Raw genomic sequence first — 22,348 nt, 5'->3', positions numbered from 1 at the left:
TTTCATTTTTAGATTTTCTAAAATAATTAGTTTCCCAGTATTTAGGCTTCTGACAGGAAGTGTCCCTCATTGTTTTGCTTTGGCCGTTTAAAAAGGAATTTACTATTCCTTTTCCTCCTCCTCTTACCACTTCTACTAGCAAGAACAACAATAATAAATAATACAGTAGGTTTTCTTTAAGCTTAGGAAACAGTTTCTTGCTCAGGATAACAAGTGGTTCAGAGCGGTATCTACTTAGATGGTGGATGACATGTGTTAATTCTGGCCGGTATCTCTTGCTCCTGGGTGCCAGGGCCATTTAGCCAGGAATGGGAAGGCTGCTTTGCTTTTTCCCCCTTTTTGCTCCCAGGCTCCTGCCCAGATGACGTGAGGGACTGGGAGACAAAGGCCCTTTTCAGCTGTCAATGTGCACAGGAGTGGCCACGGCTCCCCAGCTTGTCACATCTCCCGTCTGAAGATGATCAAATAATGAGCCACACATCCAGGCTACGGGTAACACAGGAAACACCCCTTGCTGGTGCCCTGGCCCCCAGTGCATACACTGGCCCTGTTTGTCCCTGTGGGCTTCAGGGGGGCAGCACCCTGGGGCCCACATTCAGCAGTGAAGGCAGAGCACATGATGGGAGGCCCAGGCTTCCGCTGGAGGCCACATGCTACCAAAAAGCTCATCTGTTACAGCCTGATATGAAATCAGGTTTCTTTCCTCAACTGACCTGACTCACAGAAGGTGAAGCCGGGCTGTTCAGAATGAGGTTTGGCAGGCAAGGGAGGCAGGAAATCCAGAGGAGAATGAGTCTGTAAAGCGGCGGCTCCTTCCAACCCTCACGGCTTCCTCTGCCTGGAGGGGAGGGGGCGGGACCTGACTCCTGGCGTCTGGGACCAGCCAGAGTTCAGGAGTTTGGTAATCTCTGCTTGGTCCATATGCAAAACACACATATGTGTGCAGTATAAGTGGCCCAGAGGTCCCCGAAACTCAGGGGGAGTAAAGCGAATTCTCGTCTGCTCTCGGCAGAGGAGAGGATTGAAGCCAATTCACCAGACTGGTTCCTGAGGCTCTGAGGCAGGGACCTTCTTCCATCTCCATGCCCCACAGAGGTGGCTCATTTATCCCGGGTTAAGATTTGGCTCTTCAGTGCAGCATCAAGGCAGTTAAAAGAAAAGAAATTTCCAATCATCGACTAAGATCAAGGTAAATCATAACACCTACACTTTTGATGATTTGCCCAGGGACATGCTTCCTTATGCCCTGAAATGATGTATTCATCACAACAGCCAGAGCACAGCCCACAAAAAGAGATCAGAATGCACTGTCTTCCCCGGTCTCTCTGGATAAAAGTGGCCAGTGAGTGTCCCCCTTGCTTCTCTGATCTCATTGCCCAGCTCCCTCAACTTCATTCACTCTTCCTAGAATCTCTGGCTTTCCTACTGTTCTTTCAACATGCCAAAGACACCTGCCCCTTAGAGCCTCAGAATTGACTCTTCCCTCTGCCTGTAAAGTTCTTTCCCCAAATCAATGCATAACTAACTTCACTTCCTTTACATTTTGACATCAGAGGTGACTCTACATGTCTTTATGTTGGGAAACAAAAACTAAACAGTAGAGATCAGAATAGAGACACAATATGTGTGGGGATCCTGGGTTGTGGAGGTGGAGGGGAGAAAAGGATTTGAAGGAGGACTTTGTACATGACCCAACAGCCTCTGAATTATTTGGTTAGGAAATTGTTCACAGTATAATTCACATAATATTAAGCAGAATAATGACCTCCCAAAGATGTCCATGTTTTGATCCCTAGAACCTGTGAATATGTTATTAATATTTTACATGGCAAAATGGACTTTGCAGATGTGATTAAGTCAAGGACCTCAAGATGGGATAATTATTCTGGATTATCACAGTAATGGAAAGCATTCTTATAAGAGCAAAGCAGGAGGGTCAAAGTCAGAGAAGGAGATGCAATAGGAGAAGCAGAGATATGAGTGATAGCATCGGGAATCAGGGACTGTAGGTGGTTTCTAGAAGCTAGACAAGGAAAGGAAATGGATTCTCCCCTACAGCTTCTGGAAGGAAAACAGCCCTAACGACACCTTGAGTTTAGTCCAATGAGATACATTTTGGACTTCTGACCTCCAGAACTGTAATATGATAAATTTGTGTCACTTTAAAGCCTCTAGGTGTGTGTGTGTTATAGCAGCAACAGGACACAACTACAAAAGCACAGATCTGCCAATTTCCTCTATATCTTCTCATTGAGACCATGTTTACCATATTTAAACTTTCAAGTTAAGCATCTACCAGATTGCATTCCTCTTATTCTGCTCTTTTTTTTCCTTTCTTTTGTATAGCACTTATATTCTAACATGCTCCATAAATTACTTATTATGTTCCTTGTTTAGTTTCTGTCTCCCTTGCTTAGAATATCAACCCTAGGTGGCCAGGCATTTTTGACCATTTTACTAAAACACTGGCACATAGTAGGTGCTAAATAAGTAAGGTTGAATCAGTCAATAAAAATGTGCTAAATCATAGGAGATTTACCCAATAAAGCAAGAAGTTGAACAAGGGTTTGGGCTCATACTTAAAATCCTTGACCTGAACCTTTCTTCCAACTGCCCAGCCACATTGAAGAAGAAATTAGCAGGGCTATGCAATCAATAGAGATGTTTTCCTAACCACAGAATTAAATGCTAGTATTCCATGCACCAATTTCTATAATGTATTATGAATGTCCCTCTCTCATATTGTGTTGATACCGTGTGTTATACCGTTTGTTATTTTATAGTTTGTTTCCCACAGTGGAGACATATGGCTTTATCTTTATATCTTTAATGTCACATTATCAATACTTACAATGCAAAATATTGTATATTTCTCAGTAATAGTCATCTTTATCAACGTTACAACTGGTTATTTAATAAAGTTAACTTTCTTTAGTAGTTGTTACCTTTTTATAATACTAACTTACTAAAAACTAAGATCATTTTTATATTAGATTAAAAAGCATATTTGGGGGCCATTCAAGGCACAATGAGTCTCTTACAAAGAAGAAATACTATCCCTTGCCTTTGGATCATTAAACAGATTGGGATTTGGAGAATTAAGTCCCAAGTAATCATGTTATTATTTTGATGTTGCCCTTTTCCTTCCTTATGAAATGGAGTACTTTGGTTATCAGAAGCCGCTTTAAGTGTTTTTCTGTGTATATGTCATAATTCTAATAAAAATAGCATTCATGGAGGTTTCCTTCAGAGCCATGGGTAAAACACTCCATCGTGGGTCTCTGTCAAGATATCTGAAAACTTTTTCTTGGCTTCTGGCTTTGAACAACGTTTTAGAGTAACAACAAGGCTTCATTGTGCCCTGAAATTTCTGTAAGGCAACATTCATTCAAGTGTTGATCTGCATTTCACCATCCAAGAATAACAACAGTTATTTATATAATTTTATCCATGTTTCTGTTTTTTCCTATCCATTTCACCCTTTCACCCCACCCCTGCTGAAACACTGCAGCTTGTTTGGGATGGGGGTGGGGTGCTATGCAGAGAATATACACATACAGATATTATTCTTATTTTTCCCCCTGGTTTTGCTATAGGATAGACAGACTGGACCTTTTTCTTATTAACAATATTATTTAGGAGTTTGGCATTTAATATCACTTAATATCATTTCTAAGTAATGGAATAGCTCTCCATAGTAAGGGTATGTTTATTGATCAGAAGGTTAGCTTAATTAAGGTTAGGATGACCACAGAAGACCAAAGTCTTTGATAAAATGTACAACCATAAGTGGGTTGATTAAAAAAAAAACCAAGTATTTCAGCTAAAATCCAAACCAAAACTCAGCAAATAGATGGATACCAGTATGACTCTCATGGAGCTGGAATTTTCTGTGATATTTAATGGCCACCTGAGTCAATGAAATTATTAGACTAACTATTCAATCCTTATTGAGAAAACTTTGCCAGTGGTTGAAAAGAGTTACTTGGGATATGAATGTTCATGTCCTTATGTTAATAGATGCCACCCAAGCTACACAACCAGCTATTTTAGCTGAAAGCACACTAAAAGCATTAAACCTAATTTTGTATTGAAGTCTTATGATTCACTCTCTTTTTTTTTTTTTTTTTTTTTTGGCTGCACAGTGCAGCATGCGGGATCTTAATTTCCCAACCAGGGATTGAACCCATGCCCCCTGCAGTGGAAGCATGGAGTCTTAACCACGGGACCGCCAGGGAAGTCCTGAAGTCTTATGATTCTCTTAAAAAATTTAAAAATAGTGTGCCTATGTGCTTCTAAGTTTATATAAAAATTGCTATAGCCTTGGCTCCGAGATCCTTTCTGTGTTCAGTGGCAGAGCCAGTGGAAGGGAATAAAAACCTATGACTAAGCGAGAGATACAGTTGTACTTTTATGCAAAGAAGACATTTGCTAGCATGGTAATTTATAATGTGCAGAACAACAAGGTGAGTCCAGATCATTGTCATCATTCAAAATCAGCTTTTTAGAGAAATGAAGTAGGTAATTGGATTTGGGTCTGTAGGGCAGGTAAGTCACATGGATGGTGCCATTGTGTATCCAGATGGCCATCAATCCAGTTAGTGGTCAGAGGTGCAGGCAGGAAAGACTTTATCCCTAGCTTGGAGAACTGCCAAAATCTAGCCAAGATATCAGTATATTAGACTAAGAGAAAAGACTTCAGGTATAGAGTAAGCCAGTAGCAGAGTCTTACAGGTGAATTAGAAAAATACTGTTCTAAGCTGGGTTAACAAAATTAGACATAGGAGAAGGCAGCAACTCAATGGGGTGTGTCTCAGTTTGGGTTCCTTTAGGAGCAGAGTGAAAGGCACTGTTTTAAGTACAAGTAGTTCTTTTGGAAGATGAAAGGAATAAGGAAGAGGTGCAAGGGAGGGGAGGTAGTGAACAATGGGCATGTTTTCAAGACAGCTACAGCTATGGGCAACTAAAATTTAACCCTGCTGGGAAACTCTGGGAGATCTTGTAGAATACTTCTCAGAGTTAGTCTGCCTATGTGTGAAGAAGCTGGGGTATTTATATACCAACACCCTTGACAAGTTGAGTCCTCTGCGTAGATGGTGACTCAGGCTCCAAGAGCAAGAAAAAGTCATATGTATTAGTCAGGTTCTCCAGAGAAACAGAACCAATAGGATATCCATATCTATATATTAGTATCTATATCTATAGAAAGATTTAGTATGAGGGATTGGCTCACACAATTATGGAGGCTAAGAAATCCCACAATCTACTATCTACACGCTGGAGGCCCAGGAAAGTCAGAGTAGTTCAAGTCCAAATCCGAAAGCCTGAGAACTAGGGGAGCCAATGGTATAAGTCCCAGTCTGAGTGTGAAGGCCCAAGAACTGGGGGCCCATAGTGTAAGTCCTGGTCAAGCCAGAAGGTTTGACAACCAATAGCTCCAATGTGCAAGAGCAGGAGATGATGGACGTCCCAGCTCAAACTGAGAGAATGAATTTGTCCTCCCTCCACCTTTTTGTTCTATTTGGGGCCTCAACAGATTGTAAGATGCCCACCCACATCTTTCCTCAGTCTACTGATTTAAATGCTAATCTCACAGACACACCCAGAAATAATGTTCTACCCAGTTACCTAGGCATCCCTTAGCCCAGTCAAGCTGACAAAACTAACCATCACATCACAGGCAAAGTAAGGAAGGTCTTGATAATTGGAAAACTCATGTCTTGTTCAGGATTTTCTGGAAGATTTGGGAGTCTGAGTCAGCAGGGAGAGAGCCTCAGAGAAAGCAACTAAATGGCGGAGGGAAAAGCAAGAGCTGACAACTCATTTGCTGGGAAACACTTCCCAATTCTCCCTATGCCCACCACCACCACCACCACGCTAATAGTAGGACAGGGAAAAGAGTCTACAGCAAGAACAGATAGAAGTTGTTAACACATGTTACTGCAGTTCCAGTCTCCTCTAGAATTTTCCACAAGGACTTTGAAAGATTTCTGAAGTCAAATGCAATTGCCAGAATGCAATTGAGATCTGAGTGAAGAAAATGTAATTAGGAGTCAAGAGACCCAGTTTGGAACTCAAATGCTGCCTTAGCTAGTTTTATACTTGGGGGCATCTCATTCTGCAGCTCTGGTTTTATTTTCTACATAAAATAGGAATTATAGAGTATCAATTTTATTTTCCAGAAGCTTTTAAAATTGTGGCTATATGAATGCCCTTTGTAAATTGTGATGCGCCAAGCAAGTGTTCATCTTTATGCTTAGTATGCATTGCTGGCTGAAAATAGCATCAAATTTATTGTTTATATTCATAAAGTGGCTTAAAAATGTAGAAATATTTAAACTTGGCCAAACATTTCTCCTTTAAACTGATTTATTTATGTAAAAAACCTAAGATGTAAAATAAACTGTAAGTGACCAATTAAGTCCACTCGATTGTCACATTTAGCCTGGAATCATCCACCAAAACATGGAAAATGTAAATGCAATCAATCTGTAGATGGTTGAAGAGTGAACAGCCCATTGATTTGAAAAGGGAACTCTGTTTTTTTTTTTCATTGAATGAGTCATTGTAACGATATCTTTAACTTTGGGAAATATCTCATTTTATGCAATTCTTTATTTCAGAATGAAAAATTTTGAAACCAATGATTTAGCATTTTCTCCCAAGGAAAATTTTGGAGACAACAGTGGACTTGCTGCATATGTGGCTAAAGCAATAGACCCATCTATCAGCTGGGAGGATATTAAATGGCTGAGAAGACTGACATCCCTGCCCATTGTTGCAAAAGGCATTTTGAGAGGTTTGTTTATTTCTCTACTTGAGTTCACCATGATTTTATGATTCTTTATGGATATGATCATAATACTTTTTCAGGGAAAATAATCAGGAAAAATGAGTATGGAAATAGAGACATCTTATCTCTCAATTCTCCCTTTTGGTGTTAGTGAGTAAATATTTCCTTCTTCTTAGGTAGTATTCTGAAGGAGAACAGGATTCTCATGAATTAAGAAGTTACCTTTTCTAAAGAATTGGGATGCCATTGCCTTATTTCGGAACTGTCATTAAATCACAGAGCTTGGCAAAATCTAGGTAGAAGGTCTTGAGTTCATTGCTTTGGTTGAAAGCTGCCAACAGCTGCTCTAAGACAACAAAAAGCCCCAAGGATGATATTATGACAGCCAGACCTTTTTAAAGAACATTTTCTAGTTTTGTCCTGTTCCCTCCCAGTACCAATGACTAGAACTGACTTTCTGAGTGTGGTGAATCCCACATCACCTCCCTTTAAAGAAAGGCTGACAAGAACATTAAAATCCTCAAATATCAAGCCATAAGTATTAAGGAACTTGACCACTTCCCCAGTATCCACATGTATGCAAATCCCGCAGGGAGGTACCAATGACTATAATAATTTGGAGTGTAAATGTGTTCACCCACAAAAATGTTTTCTTGCCTTTGAAAACATTCCTTAAGTACTGTTATATGAATAATTGCCCCAAACATATTATTTTAAATGGAAATGTTTAAGTTAGTGTCTCTGGGTTGAGAGATTCTATTAACTTATCTCAGGGTTAACAACGACATAGAATCAAAACTTTTTCATAGGCTTTACTTGAATATGTATGAGTCCCATAGCCCCTATTTATAAAACTCTATGCATGTCCTCGACTTTATTTAATATTCTGTACACAAAAATAAGCTAATACAAGTAAAAGAATGGACCTAATGAAGCTTTTAAGTAGTGGAGATATGTTTAAATCCAGATCTGTCTTAATCTGTGATTTTAAAACAAAATTGTCACATTATTTCCTGTTGACCATTGTCTTAGTTCAAAATTTCTGTGGATTATACTTCATTGAGCATACCCTGATATTACAGACACCTTTAAACAACAGTTTCACTGACCTTGCTTGCATCCATATTGTAGTCCATGATTGTTAGTGCTACTTCCTGTAGCTATATTCAACTGTAGATACTAAAGTATTAACCTGAAGATCTGCCCCATTCTTCATTCATCCATTCAATTATTCACTCACTTATTCATTTCACAAACATTTATCATGCTTACTGTGTGCTAAAATAAAATAATTTGAGGTCCTTGGCCTAAAGGACACCCCATTCTTGTGAGAGACAGACATAAAAGCAAGAATTTGGGTGCAATAAGATGTTAACAGGTGCTGAGATTGAAATCTATGCAGCATAAGGGTGAGGGTGAAAATAGGGTTTAGACAATTATAAAAGTGAGTTAGGGAAGGTTTCATTACAGAATGAAAGCTGATCCTTGAGTTTTGCCATGATATCAGGTCAAAAGACTCTTTTTCAGACTTCAATCGTGACAAAACACAGCAGTCACAAGTTAACAATGTTAAAACATATAAGCCATATTAGAGAACGTAGACTTTAAGATTGTTGAGGACCACTAAGAATACTGACCAGGGAAGCCGCCTCATCAGATTAGCATCTTAGAAAAATCATGCTTTGTGTCATGGACCTTCTCAATGGAGGTGGCAAAGCTGTGGTCAAGGAGGCTATTTAGGAAACTGCTGTTGCCCAGACAAGAGATGATTGTGGCTGACCTCCAGTAATGGCAGTGAGGAATCTGAGAGAGTGTAGTTATTTTACAAAATTAGTTCTGTTTCAAGTATTTAATTCACTCTCATCACAGAAGCTGGCTTAAAAACACCAAGGTCATTTAATTTTTTTAACCAACTTTTCAATTTTGGATTCCCAGTATATATAATTTTCTACAACTTTGTCCTCTAGGATATGACATAAATCTATTGAATTAGACTTTACTATCATGTGTTATTTTAAAAAAAATACTTTGGGGCTTCCCTGGTGGCGCAGTGGTTGAGAGTCTGCCTGCTGATGCAGGGGACATGGGTTTGTGCCCCAGTCCGGGAAGATCCCACATGCTGCAGAGCAGCTGGGCCCGTGAGCCATGGCCGCTGAGCCTGCGCGTCTGGAGCCTGTGCTCCACAATGGGAGAGGCCACAGCAGTGAGAGGCCCGCGTACCGCAAAAAATAATAATAATAATAATAAATAAATACCTTGGCTTCTAGAACTTCATTCTATGGTCATTTTTACCAAGGACCACCACCACCACCATCACCTCTCTTTTTTCTTCTTATCCATATGTATTATTTACTTGCTTGTCATATTTTCATTATGTTTTGCACCCAGTACACAGTCCAAATGTTTGTTAAGTAAAATCCTCAGTGAAAACTGCATGAATGTCTGTAATTAGAGAGAGCACAAAAGCAAGAGAAGGAGAGATAGGGCATTTGGCATTTGAAAGGAAATAACTTATCTATACATGTACAGTTTACATTGTCTAGTTTCTCTGTAACTATTCATTTCATTTATTTAACAAACAAGGATCATCACTATGACAACAGCTACATCAGGTGGTACACATGCTCAATCTGGGTGGAGGGGAGACAGGTGTGGCAAGGCCAGTTGTGGGAAATCCAGGTGTCAATATTTCACAGATCTTCATCCAGAAGTCACATGGACTGACTGAGAGTCATCTATCCTCCTTCATTTCCATTTTCCCAGAAAGACACAGATTATATTTGTAGGAACATGAAATCATGGGCAACTGAGAAGATCTCAGTGAAACATCCCCCCTTACCACCATTTTAAGAATTGCATTCTAATGAATGCAAATTGGACTGCAAGATGTAATCTCTTGCTGTGGTTAAACTCTGCCTTTGGAAAACTAACACAGACTCCAAACATGTACTTGAAGCAGGATTAGGTCTTTGCCAGAACTCACACTAACAAATGGCATTTGAGCAGACATATGCTTTTTAGAGTTGTGGGTTTTTTTAATTAAAAAAAAATTAAACTAGGCTGTCTCACTTCGGTAATGGATTTTGGTCTCTCAGAAACTTCTCTAACTCATTATTTTCCTATCTACAGTTTTTAAAGACATTTTCAAAGAATATTCAGTGTTCCTGGATTGTGTTTAAAGCTGCTGCCATGGAGCTAGGATTTAGTTACTAAACTCCTGTTGAGATAGCACAGAGTCCTGAGTTAGAAACTCCAAGGGCTTGAGGGTAAATCTTGAGTACTTACATTTCACTTTGGTATTTTAGATTAAGTATGGAAATAATGTGTTAATAAGATAGGAAATAGTGCTGTTCACTATTGACTATTGTGTTTGTCGATCAATTAGTGTATTAACTGGCAAATCAACAAATGTGGAATGGCATACCAGTAAACTCTAGGGATTAATGAAAATATCAAGGATTCATCAACATTTTGCTAAAGCCATTTTGACTCTCTCATTAAGGAAACATTTTTTCTCTCTGGGTTAAAATAAAATGTAAAACTATGGACAAGATTTCATAAGCAAGTAGTGAAAGGGGCTCGTATCTGGTCCTAAATGATTACTTTCTTTTTTTCTCTAGATACTCATGATCCTATCTGCTGAGCAAATCACTCTGTCATTTCTCCCTACATTCCCAGCATTGCCTGGAAGGACACAGAAAACCACTTGAAATGATAGAAAACAACAAACTATGACTTAAGTAGCACTTACTTCAAAATGAAAGGCTCATAATAACCATAATCCTCACTAGGATGAAAATTTATTGTTATAAACAAAACCCAAACAAACTTGCCAAAAGTATCCAGCAAATGAATCTTCTTCTATCTACTCATCTTCTTAGTTAACGCTCCCTGCACCATCAGATGAAAATAATAATAATAATAGTGCATATTCATCTGAGTGCTCAACATGTGTCAGGCACTTTCGAAGTATTCATTCAACTCCTTTAATCCACAAACCAATCTTATGTGCATCTTTATACCCATTTTGTAATTTAGTATACTGATGCACAAGAAAAAGTTAAATAACTTGCCACTTACACGGCAAGCAAGTAGCAGATACAGGATTCAAATATAAGTGGTCTTATTACAAAGCCTAAAGTGTAATCTCTTTTTCATACTGTGTAGGATCAGTTTATTGACAGTATTCAATATCTCAAAACACAGGTTATAGCTACATGGTGGCAGGTATCTGCATATACATAGGAGGATTTCGTACATCTTCAATCACGGGGTTCATATATAGTTCATATATTTTGATTTTTTAACTTTTGATTTTATGTTTGGTATCACATACACAACTAGATAACCAGGGCAATTCCAAATACATTTTACATTGTTCATTAAGGTTACTTATGGTTATATCTAGACTTTTAGAAAAATACCACACTACATCTCTTTATCAGAGTAGTAAACTCATGCAGACATTAAAGCTGAGCTAGCCAATATGGCAGCCACTAGCCAAATGTGGCCATTCAAGTTAATTAAAATTAAATAAAGGTAAAATTCCAGTTTCTCACTTACACTGCCACACTCCCATTACTCTATGGCTACATGTGCTATTTTATGGAATCACACAGATCTGGAACATTTCTATCATCACAGCAAAGTTTGATTGGACTGCACTGTATTAAGGCTGTGTCTTTAGAGAACCATTTTCCAAACATGTTTTAAATGATGGTATATTGGGCTTTTGGTTCAAAAAACTCTTACCAAAACTAAGACCCCACTGAAATTAAAGTATAGAAGTCCAAAAATACGTAACACTTATGACAAAAAAGCAAAGGAAAATAAGAGGCACAAACAGCAGAGAAACCTCAAGAAATTTATGAAAGAAACAAAATGTAAGAGGTCGGGTTGACAGGAGGAAAATGAAAAGAAAACTGCCTCTGCAGGTAGTCTTTATGGGAACCCTGACAGCAGGAGCAAGTCATATAATGGGATGCCTCAAGGGGCTCTGGGTGTCTAGTGTGACAGAGATGGGGGATGAAAAGTGGAAACTGAAAAGCAAGGGGATTAATTGGAGTTCTGTTTGTGAAGCTCACATACCAGCCAATAATCCTGTCCCCCTAGTGCAATAATAGGCAACTTGGCATAGTAGCTTGCTCCTTTTTAATGAACTAAATGGGTGCTGGGACAACCTATGGGTGGATGACCTTCACAACATGCCATGATACTGTCCTTATTCTGACACTGAAGTTCACAGTCCAGTAGCCCCTCAGTTGACTTTCCTTGTCTTGTCCCACATGGAGTTCCAAGAATTTCTTCTCCAGGCAAAGACTTGGCAGGAATAAAATTGATTTGCAAAACAGCTCCAGAAGACTATATTAGCTCCCTAGTCTTTCTTCTTTGTATATAAGTGGAAAGTTTAACATCACAAGGCATTTCAGAATGCCTTGATTTAATATACAATATTTGTTTTTCTCTTTCTAACTTACTTCACTCAGTATGACAGTCTCTAGGTCCATCCATGTCTCTACAAATGATCCAATTTCATTCTTTTTTATGGCTGAGTAATATTCCATTGTATATATGTACCACATCTTCTTTATCTACTTGTCTGTCAATGGGCATTTAGGTTGCTTCCATGACCTGGCTATTGTAAATAGTGCTGCAATGAGAATTGGGATGCATGTGGCCTTTTGAATTATGGTTTTCTCTAGGTATATGCTCAGTAGTGGGATTGTTGGGTCATATGGTAATTCTATTTTTAGTTTTTTAAGGAAGCTCCATACTCTTCTCCATAGTGGCTGTATCAATTTACATTCCCACCAACAGTGCAAGAGGGTTCCCTTTTCTCCACACAATCTCCAGCATTTGTTGTTTGTAGATTTTCTGATGATGCCCATTCTAACTGGTGTGAGGTGATACCACATTGTAGTTTTGATTTGCATTTCTCTAATAATTAGTGATGTTGAGCACTTTTTAATGTGCTTCTTGGCCATCTGTAGGTCTTCTTTGGAGAAATGTCTATTTAGGTCTTCTGCCCATTTTTGGATTGGGTTGTTTGTGTTTTTTTAATATTGAACTGCATGAAATGCTTGTATATTTTGGAGATTAATCTTTGTCCGTTAATTCGTTTGCAAATATTTTCTCCCAATTTGAGGGTTGTCTTTTCGTCTTGTTTATAGTTTCCTTTGCTGTGCAAAAACTTTTAGGTACCATTAGGTTCCATTTAGTTTTTCTCTGTTTTTATTTCCATTACTTTAGGAGGTGGGTCAAAAAATATCTTGCTGTGATTTATGTCAAAGAGTGTTTTTCCTATGTTTTTCTCTAAGAGTTTTATAGCATCTGGCCTTATATTTAGGTCTTTAATCAATTTTGAGTTTATTTTTGTGTATGGTGTTAGGGAATGTCCTAAGTTCATTCTTTTACATGTAGCTGTCCAGTTTTCCCAGCACCACTTATTAAAGAGACTGTCTTTTCTCCATTGTATATCCTTGCCTCCTTTGTCATAGATTAGTTAACCATAGGTGTGTGGGTTTATCTCTGGGCTTTCCATCCTGTTCCACTGATCTATATTTCAGTTTTTGTGCCAGTACCATATTGTCTTGATGACTGTAGCTTTGTAATTTAGTTTGGACTCAGGGAGTCTGATTCCTCCACCTCTGTTTTTTCCCCTCAGAAAATATTGCTTTGACTATTGCTTTGACTATTCGGGGTCTTTTGTGTCTCCATACAAATTTTAAGAGTTTTTGTTCTAGTTCTGTAAAAAATGTCATTGGTAATTTGAAAGGGATTTCACTGAATCTGTAGATTACTTTGGGTAGTATAGTCATTTTCACAATATTGATTCTTCCAATCCAAGAACATGGTATATCTCCCGATCTGTTTTTTGTTTGTTTTGTTTTGTTGTTTGTTTTGGTTTTTTTTAACGTCTTTATTGGAGTATCATTGCTTTACAATGGTGTGTTAGTTTCTGCTTTATAACAAACTGAATCAGCTATACATAAACATATAACCCCATATCTCCTCTCTCTTGCATCTCCCTCCCACCCTCCCTATCCCACCTCTCTAAGGGGACACAAAACACCAAGCTGATGTCCCTGTGCTATGCAGCTGCTTCCCACTAGCTATTTATTTTACACTTGGTAGTGTGTATGTCCATGCCACTCTCTCACTTAGTCCCAGCTTACCCTTCCCCCTCCCCGTGTCCTCAAGTCCATTCTCTACATCTGAGTCTTTATTCTTGTCCTGCTCCTAGGTACATCAGGAACAATTTTTTTTTTAGATTCCATATATATGTGTTAGCATATGATATTTCTTTTTCTCTTTCTGACTTACTTCACTCAGTATGACAGAATCTAGGTCCATCCACCTCACTACAAATAACTCATTTTCATTTCCTTTTATGGCTGAGTAATATTCCATTGTATATATGTGCCATATCTTCTTTATCAATTCATCTGTCGATGGACACTGAGGTTGCTTCCATGTCCCGGCTATTGTAAATAGTGCTTCAATGAACACTGGGATACATGACTCTTTTTGACTTATGGTTTTCTCGGGGTATATGCCCAATAGTGGGATGCTGGGTTGTATGGTAGTTCTATTTTTAGTTTTTTTAAGGAACCTCCATACTGTTCTCCTTAGTGGATGTACCAATTTACATTCCCATCAACAGTGCAAGAGGGTTTCCTTTTCTCCACACCTCTCCAGCATTTATTGTTTGTAGAATTTTTGATGATGGCCATTCTGACCAGTGTGAGATGATACCTCATTGTAGTTTTGACTTGCATTTCTCTAATGATTAGTGATGTTGAGCATCCTTTCATGTGCTTGTTGGCAAACTGTATATCTTCTTTGGAGAAATGTCTATTTAAGTCTTCTGCCCATTTTTGTATTATGTTGTTTGTTTTTTTGATATTGAGCTGCATGAACTGTTTGTATATTTTGGAGATTAATCCTTTGTCAGTCACTTCGTTTGCAAATATTTTCTCCCATTCTGAGTTTTGTCTTTTCATCATGTTTATAGTTTCCTTTGCTGTGCAAAAGCTTTTAAGTTTCATTAGGTCCTATTTGGGTTCTTTTTGTTTTTACTTCCATAACCTAGGAGGTGGGTCAAAAAGGAAATTGCTGTGATGTAAGTCATACAGTGTTCTGCCTATGTTTTCCTCTAAGAGTTTTATAGTGTCTGGTTTTACATTTAGGTCTCTAATGCATTTTGAGTTTATTTTTGTGTTCCGTGTTATGGAGTGTTCTAATTTCATTCTTTTACATGTAGCTGTCCAGTTGTCCCAGACCACTTATTGAAGAGGTTGTCTTTTCTCCACTGTATATTCTTGCCTCCTTTATCAAAGATAAGGTGACCATATGTGTGTGGGTTTACCACTGGGCTTTATATTCTGTTCTACTGATCTATAGTCCTGTTTTTGTGCCAAAAACCATACTGTCTTGATTACTGTAGCTTTGTAGTATAGTCTGAAGTCTGGGAGCCTGATTCCTCCAGCTCCGTTTTTCTTTCTCAAGATTTCTTTGCCTATTTGGGGGTTTTTGGGTTTCCATAAAAATTGTGAAATTTTTTGTTCTTGTTCTGTGAAAAATGCCATTTGTAGTTTGATAGGGATTTCATTGAATCTGTAGATTGCTTTGGGTAGTATAGTATTTTCACAATACTGATTCTTCAAATCCAAGAACATGGTATATCACTCCATCTTTTTGTGTCACCTTTAATTTCTGTCATCAGTGTCTTACAGTTTTCTGCATACAGGTCTTTTGTCTCCTTAGGTAGGTTTATTCCTAGGTATTTTATTATTTTTGCTACAATGATGAAATGGATTGTTTCCTTAATTTCTCTTTCTGATCTTTTGTTGTTAGTGTATAGGAATGCAAGAGACTTCTGTGCATTAATATTGTATCCTGCAACTTTACCAAATTCATTGATTAGCTCTAGTAGTTTTCTGGTGACATCTTTAGGATAATCTATGCATAACGTCATGTCATCTGCAAACAGTGACAGTTTTACTTTTTCTTTTCTGATTTGGATTACTTTTATTTCTTTTTCTTTTCTCATTGTCGTGACTAGGACTTCCAGAACTATGTTGAATAATGGTGGTGAGAATGGACAACCTTGTCTTCTTTCTGATCTTAGAGGAAATGCTTTTAGTTTTTCACCATTGAGAATGATGTTTGCTGTGAGTTTGCCGTATATGGCCTTTATTATGCTGAGGTAGGTTCCTTCTATGCACACTTTCTGGAGAGTTTTTATCATAAATTGGTGTTGAATTTTGTCAGAAGCTTTTCTGCATCTATTGAAATGATCGTATGGTTTTTATTCTTCAATTTGTTAATATGGTGTATCACATTGTTTTATTTGCATATATTGAAGAATCCTTGCACCCCTGCGATAAATCCCACTTGATCATGATGTATGATCCTTTTAATGTATTGTTGGATTCTGTATGCTATTATTTTGTTGAGGATTTTTGCATCTATTTTCATCAGTGATATTACTCTGTAATTTTCTTTTCTTGTATTATCTTTGTCTGGTTTTTATGTCAGGGTGATGGTGGCCTCGTAGAATGAATTTGGGAGGGGTCCTCCCCCCACAATTTTTTGGAAGAGTTTGAGAAGGATGGGTGTTAGCTCTTCTCTAAATTTTGAAAAATTCACCTGTGAAGCCATCTGGTCCTTGACTTTTGTTTGTTGGAAGATTTTTAATCACAGTTTCAATTTCATTACTTGTGATTGGTCTGTTCATATTTTCTATTTCTTCATGGTTCAGTCTTGGAAGGTTATATTTTTCTAAGAATTTTTCTATTTCTTCCAGGTTGTCCATTTTATTGGCATAGAGTTTCTTGCAGTAGTCTCTTAGGATGCTTTGCCAGTTGTAACTTCTTTTTCTAATTTATTGATTTGAGTCCTCTCTCTCTTTATCTTGCTGAGTCTTGTTAAAGGTTTATCAATTTTGTTTAACTTCTCAAAGAACCAGCTTTTAGTTTTATTGATCTTTGCTATTATTTTCTTTGTTTCTATTTCATTTTTTCTGCTCTGATCTTTGTGATTTCTTTCCTTATACTAACTTTGGGTTTTGCTTGTTCTTCTTTCTCTAGTTCCTTTAGCTGTAAAAGTTGTTTGTTTATTTGAGATATTTCTTGTTTCTTGAGGTAGGAATGTATTGCTATAAACTTCCCTCTTGGAACTGCTTTTGCTGCATCCCATAGGTTTGAATCATCTTGTTTTCATTGTCATTTGTCTCTAGGTACTTTTTTATTTCCTCTTTGATTTCTTCAGTGATCCATTGGTTATTTTGTAATGTATTGTTTAACCTCCATGTGTTTGTGTGTTTTACGTTTTTTCACCTGTAATTTATTTCTAATCTCATAGCATTGTTGTCGGAAGAGATGCTTGATATGATTTCAATTTTCTTAAATTTACCAAGCCTTGATTTGTGACCAAGATGTGATCTATCCTGGAGAATGTTCCACGTGCATTTGAGAAGAAAGTGTATTCTGCAATATTCAGATGGTACGTCCTATAAATATCAATTAAATCTATCTGGTCTACTGTGTCATGTAAAGCTGTGTCTCCTTATTAATTTTCTGTCTGGAAGATCTCTCCATTGGTGTAAGTGAGGTGCTAACGTCCCCCACTATTATTGTGTTATTGCTGATTTCCTCTTTTATATTTGTTAGCAGTCGCCATATGTAGTGTGGTGCTCCTATGTTGGGTGCATATATATTTATAATTGTTATATGTTCTTCTTGGATTGATCCCTTGATCATTATGGAGTGCCCTTCCTTGTGTTTTGTATCATTCTTTATTTTAAGGTCTATTTTATATGATATGAGTATTGCTACTCCAGCTTTCTTTTGATTTCCATTTACATGGAATATCTTTTTCCATCCTCTCACCTTCAGTCTGTATGTGTCCCTAGGTCTGAACTGGGTCTCTTGTAGACAGCATATATATGGGTCTTGCTTTTGTATCCATTCAGCAAGCCTGTGTCTTTTGGTTGGAGCATTTAATCCATTCACTTTTAAGCAATTATCGATATGTGTGTCCTTATTACCATTTTCTTAATTGTTTTGGGATTGTTTTTGTAGGTCCCTTTCTTCTCTTGTGTTTCCCACTTAGAGAAGTTCCTTTAACCTTTGTTGTAGAGCTGGTTTTGTGGTGCTGAATTCTTTTAGCTTTTGCTTGTCTGTAAAGCTTTTCATTTTTCTGTTGAACCAGAATAAGATCCTTGCTGGGTAGAATAATCTGGGTTGTAGGTTCTTCCCTTACAATACTTTAAATATATCATGCCACTTCCTTCTGGCTTATAGAGTTTCTGCGGAGAAATCAGCTGTTAACCTTATGGGAGTTCCCTTGTATTTTTGTTTATTTATTTATTTATTTTTACATCTTGATTGGAGTATAATTGCTTTACAATGGTGTGTTAGTTTCTGCTTTATAACAAAGTGAATCAGTTATACATATACATATGTTCCCATATCTCTTCCCTCTTGCGTCTCCCTCCCTCCCACCCTACCTATCCCACCCCTCCAGGCAGTCACAAAGCTGATCTCCCTGTGCTATGTGGCTCCTTACCACTAGCTATCTATATTGTGTTGGGTAGTGTATATGTGTCCATGCCACTCTCTCACTTTGTCACAGCTTACCCTTCATCCTCCCAATATCCTCAAGTCCATTCTCTAGTAGGTCTTTGTCTTTATTCCTGTCTTACCTCAAGGTTCTTCATGACATTTTTTTTCTTAAATTGCATATATATGTGTTAGCATACGGTATTTCACTTTCTCTTTCTGACTTACTTCACTCTATATGAAAGACTCTAGGTCCATCCACCTCATTACAAATAGCTCAATTTCGTTTCTTTTTATGGCTGAGTAATATTACATTGTATATATGTGCCACATCTTCTTTATCCATTTATCCAATGATGGACACTTAGGCTGTTTCTATCTCCAGGCTACTGTAAATAGAGCTGCATTGAATATTTTGGTACATGACTCTTTTTGAATTATGGTTTTCTCAGGGTATATGCCCAGTAGTGGTATTGCTGGATCATATGGTAGTTCTATTTGTAGTTTTTTAAGGAACCTCCATACTGTTCTCCACAGTGGCTGTACCAACGCACATTCACACCAGCAGTGCAAGAGTGTTCCCTTTTCTTCACACCTGCCCAGCATTTATTGTTCCTAGATGTTTTGATGATGGCCATTCTGACTGGTGTGAGATGATATCTCATTGTGGTTTTGATTTGCATTTCTCTAATGATTAATGATGTTAAGCATTCTTTCATGTGTTTGTTGGCAAACTGTATATCTTCTTTGGAGAAATGTCTATTTATGTCTTCTGCCCATTTTTGGCTTGGGTTGTTTTTTTTTTTTTTTATTGAGCTGCATGAGCTGCTTGTAAATTTTGGAGATTAATCCTTTGTCAGTTGCTTCATTTGCAAATATTTTCTCCCATTCTGAGGGTTGTCTTTTGGTCTTGTTTATGGCTTCCTTTGCTGTGCAAAAGGTTTGAAGTTTCATTAGTTCCCAATTGTTTATTTTTGTTTTCATTTCCATTTCTCTCGGAGGTGGGTCAAAAAGGATCTTGCTGTGATTTATGTCATAGAGTGTTCTGCCTATGTTTTCCTCTAAGAGTTTGATAGCTTCTGGCCTTACATTTAGGTCTTTAATCCATTTTGAGGTTATTTTTGTGTATGGTGTTAGGGAGTGATCTCACCTCATACTTTAAAATGTAGCAGTCCAGTTTTCCCAGCACCAGTTATTGAAAAGGCTGTCCTTTCTCCACTGTACATTCCTGCCTACTTTATGAAAGATAAGGTGACCATATGTGCGTGGGCTTATCTCTGGGCTTTCTCTCCAGTTCCATTGATCTATCTTTCTGTTTTTGTGCCAGTACCACACTGTCTTGATTACTGTAACTTTGTAGTATAATCTGAAGTCAGAAAGCCTGATTCTTCCAGCTCTGTTTTTCGTTCCCAAGGTTGCTTTGGCTATTCGGGGTCTTTTGTGTTTCCCTACAAATTGTGAAATTTTTTTTCTAGTTCTGTGAAAAATGCCAGTGGTAGTTTGATAGGGATTTCATTGACTCTGTAGATTGCTGTGGATAGTAGAGTCATTTTCGCAGTGCTGTTTCTTCCAATCCAAGAACATGTTATATATCTCCATCTATTCGTATCATCTTTAATTTTTTCATCAGTGTCTTTTAATTTTCTGCATACAGGTCTTTTGTCTCCTTAGGTAGGTTTATTCCTAGATGTTTTATTCTTTTTGTTGCCGTGGTAAATGGGAGTGTTTTCTTGATTTCACTTTCAGATTTTTCATCATTAATGCATAGGAATGCCAGAGATTTCTGTGCATTAATTTTGTATCCTGATACTTTACTTAATTTATTGATTAGCTCTAGTAGTTTTCTGGTAGCATCTTTAGGATTCTCTATGTATAATATCATGTCATCTGCAAACAGTGATAGCTTTACTTCTTCTTTTCTGATTTGGATTCCTGTTATTTCCTTTTCTTCTCTGATTGCCGTGGCTAAAACTTCCAAAACTATGTTGAATAAGAGTGATGACAATGGGCAACCTTGTCTTGTTCCTGATCTTAGTGGAAATGCTTTCAGTTTTTCACCATTGAGGATAATGTTGGCTTTTGGTTTGTCCTATATGGCCTTTATTATGTTGAGGAAAGTTCCCTCTGTGCCTACTTTCTGCAGGGTTTTTCTCGTAAATCGGTGTTGAATTTTGTCAAAAGCTTTCTCTGCATCTATTGAGATGATCATATGGTTCTTCTCCTTCAGTTTGTTAATATGGTGTATCACGTTGATTGATTTGCGTATATTGAAGAATCCTTGCATTCCTGGAATAAACCCCACTTGATCATGGTGTATGATCCGTTTAATGTGCTGTTGGATTCTGTTTGCTAGTATTTTGTTGAAGATTTTTGCATCTATGTTCATCAGTGATATTGGCCTGTAGTTTTCTTTCTTTGTGACATCCTTGTCTGGTTTTGGTATCAGGGTGATGGTGGCCTCATAGAATGAGTTTGGGAGTGTTCCTCCCTCTGCTATATTTTGGAAGAATTTGAGGATAGGTGTTAGCTCTTCTCTAAATGTTTGATAGAATTCACCTAGGAAGCCATCTTGTTCTGGGCTTTTGTATGTTGGAAGATAGTTAATCACAGTTTCAATTTCAGTGCTTGTGATTTGTCTGTTCATATTTTCTATTTCTTCCTGATTCAGTCTTAGCAAGTTGTACATTTCTAAGAATTTGTCCATTTCTTCCAGGTTGTCCATTTTATTGGCATAAAGTTACTTGTAGTAATCTCTCATGATCCTTTGTATTTCTGCAGTATCAGTTTTTACTTCCCCTTTTTCATTTCTAATTCTATTGATTTGAGTCTTCTCCCTTTTTTTCTTGATGAGTCTGGATAATGGTTTATCAATTTTGTTTATCTTCTCAAAGAACCAGCTTTTAGTTTTATTGATCTTTGCTATCATTTCCTTCATTTCTTTTTCATTTATTTCTGATCTGATTTTTATGATTTCTTTCCTTCTGCTAACTTTGGTTTTTTTTGTTGTTGTTGTTCTTTCTCTAATTGCTTTAGGTGCAAGATTATGTTGTTTATTCAAGATGTTTCCTGTTTCTTAAGGTAGGATTGTACTGCTATAAACTTCCCTCTTAGAACTGCTTTTGCTGCATCCCATAGATTTTGGGTCATTGTGTCTCCATTGTCATTTGTTTCCAGGTATTTTTTAATTTCCTCTTTGATTTCTTCAATTATCACTTCGTCATTAAGTAGTGTATTGTTTAGCCTCCATGTGTTTGTTTTTTTTGCAGATCTTTTCCTGTAATTGATATCTAGTCTCAAAGCGTTGTGGTCGGAAAAGATACTTGATACAATTTCAATTTTCTTAAATTTACCAAGGCTTGATTTGTGACCCAAGATATGATCTATCCTGGAGAATGTTCCATGAGCACTTGAGAAAAATGTGTATTCTGTTGTTTTTGGATGGAATGTCCTATAAATATCAATTAAGTCCATCTTTTTTAATGTATCATTTAAAGTTTGTGTTTCCTTATTTCTTTTCATTTTGGATGATTTGTCCAATGGTGAAAGTGAGGTGATAAAGTCCCCTACTATGAATGTGTTACTGTCGATTTCCCCTTTTATGGCTGTTAGTATTTGCCTTATGTATTGAGGTGCTCCTATATTGGGTGCATAAACATTTACAAATGTTATAGCTTCTTCCTGGATCGATCCCTTGATCATTATGTAGTGTCCATCTTTGTCACTTCTAATAGTCTTTATTTTAAAGTATATTTTGTCTGATATGAGAATTGCTACTCCAGCTTTCTTTTGGTTTCCATTTGCATGGAATATCTTTTTCCATCCTTTTACTTTCAGTCTGTATGTGTCTCTAGGTCTGAAGTGGGTCTCTTGTAGACAGCATATATATGGGTCTTGTTTTTGTTTCCATTTAGCCAGTCTGTGTCTTTTGGTGGGATCATTTAATCCATTTACATTTAAGGTAATTATCAATATGTATGTTCCTATTCCCATT

The 22,348-nt window shown here is 37.4% G+C and overlaps 1 protein-coding gene across 1 annotated transcript in view; it reads left to right on the top strand.

Annotated features, from left to right (window-relative positions):
• The window catches only part of HAO1 (hydroxyacid oxidase 1), a 65,158-nt gene that overhangs the window by 27,579 nt on the left and 15,231 nt on the right, over positions 1–22,348 (top strand). The window contains exon 4 of the mRNA XM_060031223.1: positions 6,624–6,799. Coding sequence (XP_059887206.1) covers positions 6,624–6,799 — 176 coding nt within the window. The remainder of the gene's footprint in view (positions 1–6,623; positions 6,800–22,348) is intronic.

The sequence above is a fragment of the Delphinus delphis genome, chromosome 15 (genome assembly GCF_949987515.2).
Source record: "Delphinus delphis chromosome 15, mDelDel1.2, whole genome shotgun sequence".
NCBI lineage: Eukaryota > Metazoa > Chordata > Mammalia > Artiodactyla > Delphinidae > Delphinus > Delphinus delphis.
Note: the sequence above shows the minus strand (reverse complement) of the source record. Positions and strands in the feature narration are given on the sequence as shown.